Source organism: Empidonax traillii, unplaced genomic scaffold (assembly GCF_003031625.1).
Source record: "Empidonax traillii isolate 1590-97213 ecotype Southwest subspecies unplaced genomic scaffold, ASM303162v1 scaffold309:size1915965, whole genome shotgun sequence".
NCBI lineage: Eukaryota > Metazoa > Chordata > Aves > Passeriformes > Tyrannidae > Empidonax > Empidonax traillii.
Window position 1 is genome coordinate 1,608,647 of NW_020955502.1, and position 12,027 is coordinate 1,620,673.

The 12,027-nt window shown below is 40.6% G+C and overlaps 1 protein-coding gene across 3 annotated transcripts in view; it reads right to left on the reverse strand.

Annotated features, from left to right (window-relative positions):
- Positions 1 to 12,027, reverse strand: part of CACHD1 (cache domain containing 1) — a 97,195-nt gene that overhangs the window by 45,392 nt on the left and 39,776 nt on the right. For all 3 annotated transcript variants that reach the window (XM_027891094.1, XM_027891096.1, XM_027891097.1), the window contains exons 3-4: positions 11,647 to 11,795; positions 842 to 948 (exon numbers count right to left, since the gene is read on the reverse strand). In XM_027891094.1, coding sequence (XP_027746895.1) covers positions 842 to 948; positions 11,647 to 11,795 — 256 coding nt within the window. The remainder of the gene's footprint in view (positions 1 to 841; positions 949 to 11,646; positions 11,796 to 12,027) is intronic.

Consider the following 12,027-nt stretch of genomic DNA (forward strand, 5'->3'; position numbering starts at 1 on the left):
AAAATTAAAATAAAATAAAAAACATCCCAAATCTGCCTCACTTCTCCTCCAATAATTAACAAATACCCCCCCCAAAAAAAAATTAAATCCACAATCAAAGTCTATTAGTGTTCTCTAATTTACAGCCCTTAGGCACCATAAAAAGTTGAAAAGTAAGATGAAAAAGCTGGACAAAAGTATGACTAAAACCAACTCAAATCCCTGTATTAATCCAAGCTGCTTAGGATGTAAAAAAAAATCAAACTTTGCTGCACCAGAGGACCAAAAGCTGAATTTTTCAGGGATAAGTCATAGGTATTTTGGGTCTAAGCATATTTCTAACTCTTTAAATGTGTCAAGAAATGCCCTGACAAGACAAAGAAAGGAAATATTTTAAGATGCCCCTGTATTTTGTAGTTTTTGCATATCACTGCAAATGCAGCCTCACATTAGCTGAACTCAGCTAAGAAGATCAGAGAAACTTCCTGGCATGGCCCCTCCAGCAGCTGACACTGCTGATGCCAAAGCAGACAGGCCTAGGAAGGAAAAATGCCTTGGAAGAAAAAAAAAAAAAAACAACCAACTAAAAAGTGCATAAACCACAACAAAAGTATCCATGGTGGGCTGGAATCAAATCTTCATGACATTTTTATCAAATACTCAGACTAAGGGCATTAGTTGGGGTATCATCTTTCCATCATGAAATCTCAAATTAAGAGCAGGGTGACAGTTTGAAGGGGAAATAAAAGCTTGTTGCTATGGCAATCAATGCAAATTCTCTGTGCCAAGGAAATGTTCAAGTCTAATGGAAAAAAAAAAAAAAACTACAACAGAAGGAAAAAACCCAAAGTCTCCTACTTACCAGAATTTAAGTCCCGTCCAGGGTTGAAGGCTCTGCTGTTGACAGTGGTTGAAAGTCTGTCACAGCTGATGGTCCTGGAAACGTTGGTGTTGAAATTTCCATCAAATCTGAAAAGACAACAACAGAATTACCAGCTGAACTCTAGCTATTAAACCTACCCAGCATTTACAATGGAAGCATTCATTTTTAATATTTTAATGAAAAGAAATATTTTGGAAACTCCAACATTATATGTATTTTATGGGTCCAGGAAAAATTGTGACAGCCTCATCCCTGGAAGAGTTCAAGGCCAGGCTGGAGCGATCTGGTCTAGTGGAAGGTGTTCCTGCCCATGGCAGGGGGTGGAATGAGATGAGCATTAGGGTCCCTCCCAACCCACAATATTCTAGGATCCTACAGAACAATTTTAAACCTGTTTTCTGTGCAAAACCTTCAGGATTTACATTCCAAACAGCAGAAGGAATTTGACAGTCTTAAGTTTTGTCTTGATTAAATCATTCAATACGTTCATAACTCTAATGCAAAAAGTATTCTAGTGCATAGTTTTAACAAGAAAATTATAAAATATCATTAAACCAATGCCTTTAAAAAAATAAATAAAAAGGGATATAAACAACTGGGAAAACCTCAGAAGCTTTCAAGGACTTAAATGCAGTTTTGTGTCATTTACATAGGCCAGTTTTATTTGATAACATTTCTGTGACCTTGAATATTCTGATGACATTAGACAGTGTGATTACTCTTGTCCTTCAAAAAAACCTATTTATTTCTGAATAAAGAAATTTTCTGCCATTTTTCTGTTCCTAAGAAATGACAACAAACTGAGGTCTGCATAACAACCTGTTCTGGATAAAGAGTTTTAACCAGCCTTTGTGGTGTGAAAGCTGATAAGAAACAAGTCTTGGAGAGAAACTGGGCAGAGCAGGGGTTTGTTCAACACCATCATGACAAAGCCAGTGAGTTCCAACTACTTCAACCAATATGGTGCCTGGTAAGGACGGGAGGACACTGATTTTCTGGTTCTGCCCTTGGAATGCTTGCTGTAAGTAAGTGGTTGCTGGTTTGTAGTCACAGACAACAAAACAATTCACTTCCAAATCATCCCCTTGAAACAACAATTAGCAGGAACAAAACCCACAGACAGATGGAACTGGTTACCACAAGGAAATTTCAAGTTGTGATACCACGAAGAGAGTCTTTCATAAGCAAACTAAACCTCTCTAATTCAACAGTCTCTTTCAGCCCAATTCAGAATCATTTGGTTCTGCAGGGACGTGGCCGAGCAGCCCCACGTCAGCCCAGAGCCTCCACCTCTGGCTTTGGGGGGTCCTCCCATGAACGATGTAGGAAAACCTTTTAGGACTTACAAGTGAAAAATAACTAAGAAAGATAAAAACAGGTGTTATTAGGAGTAAGATCAGCACCTCTGTGGGGGACTGGATCCACTTCCAGAGATGTCAGCCTTACAAAACCAGGCCAAGGCTGCACACACAGGGCATGGGTTTGCCTGTTGGTCAAGGTCCATGCCAGTACAGCCATATTTAAGGTTAGGCTGGGTTTTTGCTTAAAACAGAGGTTTAACTTCTGTTATGAGTGAAGAGAACAGCACAGCTTCCTCACATTCTTGAAAATTTGCCCTTCAAGTATAGAAGCCATGTCCCAAGAATGTACTATTGAATTCCTTCCCGATTTTCTGAATTAGAAATAAGTAAAATTATCTTTTCTGCAAAGGCATAACAAAACCTCAGGCACAGAATCCTTTGGTCTTAACGTCAGATTAAATTGTACGACTCCTGCAGAGCCACACAAGTCTCATTTTACACACTTAGAGCCCATCAGACTGGAAGCTCTACGTGAAGAAGCTCTAATCAATCTGAATGTTTGAATTTGCAAAATGTGATCATTAGTTATTACCAACCCCTTAATTTTAATATCATCACTGCCACGTAGAAATCTCAATAAAAACAACGTCTCCTTAAACTGAGATGCTTGAAAATTAGTTTAATCTACATCCATAAACACTGCAATCCTAAACTAACTTTAGTGTTATTCATAAAGGAGATAAATGAAAATACCAGTGAAGAGTTAATTAAAAATAAAAATAATAATTTAAAAAAATATGAAGAAAAAAAGTCATGTATATTTGGAAATAATGATTTGCTCTCTGCATACTTTCAAAATTACATAGAATAAATGCAGTTTATATATAGTTCTACCCATTTTGGTCACTATTTTTAATATACATACATAAACGCTGGGTAAAAAATTCATTTTAAAGTTGCAGATCTTCTACCATCTAGATGCAAATGCAGACAAGAGAATGCAAGGTTTGGCATCGGGGAGCCCCAGAGCAGTTTGTCCACAAATTCTCTCTCTCATCCCTTAACAAATATTTTATATAGCTCAGCCTTTTGACATATTTGGGTTACCCTAAATGAACGCAAATGTTTAACTCCTCTTGCCCTCCTCCATCCCCACCTCAGTTAGGAACTTGCTCATCAATGGAGAAATATATCTACTTGTGGCAACTTCTCCACCCATCAAACACACTCAGTGATGAGGGGAGGGAGTAACACCAACTACAGCAGGGACAAGGACAGGCAGCTAAACTTTTGCTCTACAAAAAACACTGTGGGTTCCTTATTGGCTACAGATGTTCAGTGCTTTGGGTATTTTATCCCAATCAGCTCAAACAACAGCACTCCACTGGCACTGGGGTTTTGATTCCAGACTCAGGCAGGGACAAAGAGCTTTGGGTGATCAGAGAATCACAGAATGGTTTGAGCTGGGAGGGGCCTTTAGAAGTCATTGAGTCCCATCCCCTGCCAGGGGCAGGGACAACTTCCACTATCTCAGGTTGCTCCAAGCCCCATCCAAACTGGCCTTGGACACTTCCAGGGATGGGACAGCCATAGCTGCTCTGGGCAACCTGTGCCAGGGCCTCACCCCCCTCACAGTGAACAACTTCTTCCTAATATCTCATATAACCCTGCCCTCCTTCAGCTTAAAGCCATTCCCCCTTTGTCCTGCATGCCCTCTTGATCGTCACAGCAAGGAAGAGAGAGTGAGAAACGGACCCTCCTGACCAGCACCCCCCTCCCAGGATGTGGGATCAGGAAGGATCCTCTGTCAGACACCAAAAGCAGCCAAACTGTGATGCCTTTGAGCTCTACACAGGCTCATCACTCCTCTGGGAACTGCTTGTTGACATTATTGGCACCTGCTCCCTGAGAACTCTCCCAAGTCCTCCCCATTGAGGAAAAGCCTTGACATTTTGCAGGAACACAGTGCTCAGACCCAGGTTGTGGCTTTTCCCATCCCCATTAAAATGTAACCACTTCAAAAAAATCACAGCTCTTAGCAAGCCAGCAAAACTGCTGATTTTTTGTTGGCTAAAGAATCTCCAGCCTGAGATTGATTGATAACGGATGGGCTTCACAAAAAGCATGTTTATCTTGGGGCAAAACCAAAAAACCTGCAAATTAAACATCTCCAGGCTAAAGAAATATTTCCGAGTAACACTAAAGAACAAACTCTGAGGGAAAAATAATGACTCTTCAGGATGTAAGCAAATTGTCCCAGTGCTCCCATCAAAATCCATTAGCGATGGCAACGGGATATCTTGTTAGCAACTAACATTATTCGTGTCTCAGAACACGGGCAGTAAATGCTGGGGCTGGATTCAAAATCATCTGCCATGCCTTCTAGGAGGACAAAAATAAAGTTATCACCCCCAACTTCCCTTCTGTTGGAGCTCCTGCAGCCCCAAACCCCTCATCACAGCCAAAGGGGACAGAGTTTTAGGTATAAACCTCCCATTTACATTGCATTTTTTTATTGGAGCATTTTAATGCAAAAATCAACAAAGTCCTCAGCTTTTCTCAGAAGCAAGTTTTGTGTTACCCCTCAGGAAGATGAAGACATGGATGACTAAATAATCTGCAGCAGAGTTGGGAAAAAGGAGCAGAAAATTATTGCAGCACATCCCATTCCTCCTTCTTGTTACAGCACACGAGCAGAAAAAGGAAATACAGTTAATGAGAGAGTGGCATAAATAAAATATGAAGAATTGTTTTAAGCCAGATAAATTAAAGACCAGCCCTCAGACAGACCTGTCATGCAAGAGCAAGGGCTGCTCCAGGCTGAGCTAAGGTGGGATATCTACTTCAAACCTCTTTTTGGATGCAGTTTGCCTTAAAATTGCGCCTTGCAATGAAGTGTATTTTTTAAGTGCCACTGGTTCCATGACACATGAACCTTGAGAAGAGATCAGTTCCCCTCACAAGTGTATGTCCTTAGAAAAACAAGATCAGGAACTGTGCAGAGGCAGCACTGTGGCAAGTTTGCATTGTCATATTTGGAAAAGTTTCTTTTGGGTGCTTCTAAGTTGTTTTAATTCAGAATAGTATATTTGAGCATTTTCCCCATTAAAGCCACAATTAAAAATAAAGCCCCAGCACGGCCAAGTGGCAATTACAGCAAATGTTTATATTCTTAGCTGTAACTACTGGTTTTACCTTTACAACGTATTTATACCATGCACATTTTCCACACTAATTTCAACCCATACAAACCTTCCCATCACTCGCTTTGGAAGAAGTTAAAAAGCCCATAAATTTATGTATTTTAATATTTGAAGAAAAGCATTGCTCAGCACCCTTTCTCTGCTCAAAGGAGACAATTTTTACCAATGTCTTCCCTCATTTTTACCAATGTCTTCCCTCATTTTTTACAACTGTCTCCCTAAATTTTTACCAGTGTCCACCACTTTTGCAAGAAGCACAACTCCAAGGTGGATGAGATCAGCGATGGCTGACCAAGGTCTTCTCCGAGATCTGGTCCAAAATGTTCTAGGTGACAACACCACATCCAACACTTGGGAAGTCCTCCAGAATCCTTCCCAATGAAAACACACCAAACCCTTGCACTTAGATGTAATTTTGTACTTATTTAACCTCAAGTCAAAGACATTGGCTGAAACTCCCTTCCAAGCCAGGCCTGCTCACCCCATCCCCCTTTCCCTGCGTCTCTCCCAGCCCTTCCTTCTGGATTCGCTTTAATGAAGACCCGATCGAAGGCGCATCCCGAGGGAGCAAACAGAGCTGCGACTCCCACTTTGATCTCTTCCCCATGGAGAACCCGCTCCCTGCCTGGCTCGCAAGATGTTCATGTGATTGACGTTGGCTCTGATGTACAAACTGCTTTGAACTTCACACACTCAATTCCCATCAGGCCGCGCTCATTTTTATTCTCCTTCAACAGGATTTACGAGCGGGAGATCAGCAAGTGGAGGAGATAAAATAAATTTGCAGGGGCTTTGAATCTCACATCAAACTGGGGCTCGAGTGAGCTCCAATTGGATTGTGCTCGGCCTGAATTTACACTGTAAATCAGCCTCTTTTGTACAGTTTCAGTTTAGCGAGCTGTGCATAAAAATGGCACTTGAGCAGCTGCTGAGGGCTTCACGTTGTTTTAACACTCATTTCTTTCCCCCCCTTTCCCTTTTCCCTTTAAGTTGCCATCAGTATGCAAATGAAATTATGTAAGTTGGCTCAAAATTCAGCAGTTCCTTTGAAATCCACAACTAGGTCTGTTTGCTTGATTGCAGGGCAAGATTTTAACTTCTATTTTACATAAATACTTCAATATATGGTCCCCGTTGCATCTAAACAGAATGCTGGAAAAAAATGTTTTTATTAATAAACTGAAAAAAACAAACCTATTGATGGTTCAGTTAACCAATTTCTTCTGGCAAGGCATTAAAGTTGCTGCAATTATTTCAACTATTCTTGAAAAACTCCAAACATTCTTGCTCTCAGGTGCAAATAAAGTGTATTATTGGAAGAAGAATTCAACACAGTAACAGAAACTATTCCAAAACCCACTTTTTCGAGAGGCTTTTGGCTACATTAGCAGTAAAGCAACAGTCCAAAAGAGCAATTTCCTAAATACCTGCTGCAGTTTATGGACAAATCGATGTCCTGCCAAGACTATGTACACTCCCTACATCTTCTACTGCAGCCTGATACTCTGCAAGAACAGCAAATACATCTTAAATTTCATTCAGAGTGGCCCACCCACTTCTCCTCTGGAAGTGCAGCTCTTCAGATATTGCAGCAACAGAAGGAACTGAATGGGATTCCCGTTATCTCCCACTTAACTGCTCGGAGAGGAAAGGTAAACACAGAAAGAGCTGTGATAAAACTGAACTGCATTAGCAAATATTTAACCATCTGTTTAAAAAAAAAAAAAAAAGGACGAAAAAAACAGATCACATTTGAAGGCAGTATCACAGTCAGAGAGTAAATGATTTTCAAATATAGGTTTGTAAACTCACTTGTTCAAACAGCCCCTATTAATGTTTGCAATGCAACACTGCCAAGGAGCCTGTTTTACCAACAAACACTTCTCCATTCCGTTTCCTTTCACAAATTTAGATAAATGCATTCCCTGAGCTCTTATCAGCTTACTTAAATAAAGAGCAAAAATAGATTTCCAGCTGCCTTGAAACATGGATGTTTAGAGCAAAAGCAAAAATACTGATTATGCCAATGAGACTCCAAATAGATGGGTTTGGAGACCTGGGACAACTTTCCACAAAAAACCAGCAGTGACATTCATTTCTGTCCTCCAGGGTAGAAGCAAAGAGTACAGGGGATGTTTCCACCAGTATGTGCATCCAAATCCAATGTGCAGGTACGGCTTTATTGGCCACCTCTCACAGCAGGGATGACACGAGGGGTGGCTTCCCAGACCTGCCATTCTGTCCTTCTCTCCCTGTCAAAGGCAACTCAAGGAATCTGGATTTCCTACCTTCTCTCACAGACACCCAAGGAAACGAAATGCTGAAGCACATCAGAGCAATGGGTCTCAAAACCAGGCAGGAGAGGAGAAGGATCAAGGCCGGGTTGGGGAAAATTTTGTTTGTCTTCCTTTAAAAGCCTTGTCTGGTTTTTTGTTGGAAAAGTTGCAAAGGCAGCTTTGTGTTTCCTTACAAATGCATCTGATTAATAACTTAAAGCCTCTTTTTTTTTTTTTGGAAGACAATTTTCCTGCAGCCATGCAGGGCTTTGCTATGCTGAGAAACCACTGGTTTGTCCTGTATGGTCCCAGTTCTGTAAAGTGCATATGTGCAACTGTATCTTCACACACACTTATGATGCAAACACAACTTGGACTTACCTGGCAAACTGGAACTTTAACCTGGCACACTGGAACTACATAAAGCTACTTCTGGAAGCCTCCTAAGAGAGCTAGTTAGCACCAATCACAGATTTTCCTAAATAAGGCATTTTGTGTAGCAGATAGGTGACTCAAACATTACCCACATGTCAGACTTACCCTTTGTGTGGAAAGAGTTTGGTTTTATTTCCTCTGCAAACCTTCAATATACAACACCTGTTTATCTACTTGTTGCCATCCAGGCCAACACTATATTTAAGAATAAAGCTATTTCATTGTCACTCACAAGCAAAGCTGATGCTTCCAAAGCTGTTTCCTAAAACTGATTTCTTAAATCCTTATGTAGACACTTCTCACAATTGACATGTATCCCATCAGTTCCTGCTGCAGGTGCAGGGAAGCTGCAGGTGCTCAGGACTTCTGATAAATAAACACTCTTCAATTCTTTTCCCTGCCCTCTTGCTGACACTGTCACATCCCCATCTGCACATCAGCCCATCTGAGTTCCAAGATTTCCTAAATACCTACCGAGGGCTTTTAGGCATGAAAACCAGGAGACACCATTTATCCTCTTAAGGAGGAAGACACTTTAATTAAAACATTGTCTTGTAAATAACTACCCAATTCAATCTTGATAGGGAACGTCTGGAGACAGCATGAAATCTGTTTCTCATGGCTCCTTCAGCAGCCTTTGTTAGTGAGGAGACACAAAGCCTCATTTTTCCAGCAGGGATTTCTTGGAGGATTAGAAGATGCATTTCACTTGACATCCGTTTCCCTTATCTCCCATCAGTTTTGCTAAGAGCCTGGAGCGCTTGATCCATATTAACTCTGTCTGGTTGGAGCAGCACCTCCTCTCAAGTGCTCTGAGCACTTCCCTGGGAAAAGGAGCCTTTCCCTGGGAAAAGGAGCCAGTCTCCAGGCTCCAACCTGGACACAAATAGAGCCCAGATGCCTTGGCAGGTACCAGATCTCTGAACCAATCCCTCTGAGATGGCTCAAAGCTCTGCTCTCTGCCCGCTCTGCTCTCCCTCCATGTCACCGTGGTTTTGCCATTCCCTAACCTTGATTTAGTAGAACTGAAAATGCAAACTGATGCATCTGAAGAAAGGATCAGCAAAATCTAGAGAGGAACACACAGTCCCTGCTCTGTTCACCTCCCCTGCACATGTACTTAGGCGTGTGATTAATTTTCCTTTACCCAAGTGCATATTTAGACTCTTTGGTAAACCAGATGAGCATAATTGTATGATTAAATGTTTGTGGAATTAAGGCCTAGGGAATAGTCCCTTGCCAAAACCACTCGATAGCCACCAACTGCACTGCCTCATCTAGTTGGTGTTGCATATTCTAATTTATTTCTTTTCACCACCGTCCAAAACAAGGCAGTTCCACTGCACAAACCTGCCCTGGTGGGGGAACAAACACACAAATTCTGTACTTACACTAGATAAACCAGTACATGTTGGGTACAATATAGCAACCCAAACACAGTCAGGTTGGAAATTTTAATCCAGAACTAATCACTATGGACTGCAATCAGTCACATGAAAACTTTTTTATTTGGGCTTTTCACAGTAAAGCCAACACCACATCATGGCAATAACATAAATATTGCTTTCCCTGTCATATCTCACTACTCAACTAAACAAGCAAGCCAAATACCAGGTTAATGTTATAACCCAGTTGGTGCTTTGTTAGGTCCTATTTTGTATCATTTATTTACAGTCACCAGGTGTGGAAGTCTCACAGTTTATCTCAAGCAACAAGGCAAACCCCTCTTTGAAGCCAGCGCTCGGATTTTCAAGATAAAGACAAGGAAACACAAGGCCACAAATGGATAATTTTGTTAATGGTAACAACAAATACAAACTGAAGATAACAAGCCATTAAAAGAAAACCTGAAGAAAAAAAATCCTTTCTCTATAGAATAGTTCAGCTTCTCCCTCACAAGTTAATTTTACCAAAACCAATCCAAACTTGCAGCATTCCCTATGGAATGTCAATAAGTTGGACAGCAATGTAAAAGGTTGATAGAACAATCACCTGGCAGTAGGAAGTGCCATTTCAAATGTCTCTTTTTAGAGCCTGAACAGCATGTGAAAAACAGCCTTAAACACCGTGGGACAGGCCTTCAAATCTGCCTTAAAAATACACCCTGAAGACAACGTGCTCCTGATACTGCTCTTGCCCCAAGTGTTTGCTCAAGTGAAGAGGCCACATGACAAAACACCAAGAAAAAGAACACACAGAGTTCAGGAGTTGTAACACAAATATTTCACAACCCTCCTGAACCAAAGTCACAGCCCTAAGGACACATACATTTTCAAGGCACAATCTAAAGCAAAGTATCTCAGGAAAACAGCAAACAGCCCAGACAAATCTGTGTCTTTTTCCATGTGACCTCTTCTGTAGCAGCAGCTGATAAATGCTCCAAACCAAAATATTATAATTATCATTGCTCTAACGCCAGCACTCTTCTGCCCAACTAACACACACACTTTGAACATCAAGGATAAGTTGTTGTCAGCAATAGCACATCCAGTTAACGTCCCACATGTGCAGGCCTCCTCATGGCTCGAGCAAGTTACTCCACAAATTAAACATGGAAGAATTCACAATATGATCACAATATCCAAGTGGGAGATGCTTTTAAAACTCCGTAATCAAGGTTTGCATAAACTTTTCATAAATTGATAAGCTGTGGCTGCCCCATCCCTGGAAGTGTCCAAAGCCAGGTCGGATGGGGCTTGGAGCAACCTGGGCTAGTGGAAGGTGTGCTTGCCCATGGCAGGAGTTGGATTGAAACTATTTTTAAGGTTCCTTCCAAGTCAAACATTTCAATGCTTCTATGAAATGGAAAGTTACTCTTGTTCTTTTCAAGAGCATATGGAACTAAAGGTTTAAAATGCTGAACACTGAAAAAATTATTACCCTTTTATTGGAAAAATCAGACCCTCTATCACACCTTCCTACAATTAGGAAACCTAATTGCCTATTCTGCAAATAGGCAGCATAATAAAACATGATTAAACACAACCAACTGCCCAGATTTAGACTATTCAAAACCCCTGTATTTAAAACTAAACAAATTGAACATGAACAAATCCAGTTTCCAAGCAATATACTCAATTTCTGTAAACCTCTGTATCAAACAGTAGCACGTCAACTTGATTTAACTGTAAAGCAGCATTTTTAGCATGTGATGTACTGACCAACTCGTGATTTTGGTTACTTCAAAGGAGAAAAAAAAACAGTCCCATGACCAGTTTGAGAAGAATTATTCAAGGCAAGCAGTGTCCCAGTGCAAAAATGGTATCCTGGATCTAGACAGACTCATTTTGTATAGCAGACTTTGAAGGTTGAATAAATTTTTGTCTTTTTTTTTTTTGTTGTTGTTTCCAGCTGACTCCCAGTTCTTGTTTAAAACTCCTCATTAAACACTGATGTGGTAGAAATCTAAAAGAATCTGAGGATAATGTTAGAGACATCTTTGGAGTTCTGTCTTCTCCCTTTTTCAAAGTTACCCAAAGTAGCAGAAAATACAGGCTATTTCACCAAGAAATCATAATTTTCTTTGTTTTTAAGAGACAGCATAAATAATTTCAGAATTTAATACTCACTCCATCATAGATGGTGGAATAGTACAGCAGTCCTGGATGGCAGTCAAGGGTGAGGTGAGATGGGCAGTGTATGATGCTTCCACTACTTGCTTGTTACGATTCACAACGTCCAAGTAACGGTTAAATTTTTCACGAATTTTTTTTGCCAACTGCAAAAAGAAGTAAAAAAGAAATACTAAAGTTAAGTCACTTTCTCTGTATTACCCATTTCTTGTGAACCAACATCAATGCAAAGTAAAAGCTGCATGTGTTAAATATGACAGTTGTCTGATTTGCTCGCTGGACTTCTATTTCAGTGGTTTAAACATTGGCCACAGAAAGCAGTAAAGGCAAAAAGATAAAATACATTTACCATCTAGAAGTGGGTACTTGAACTTAAGA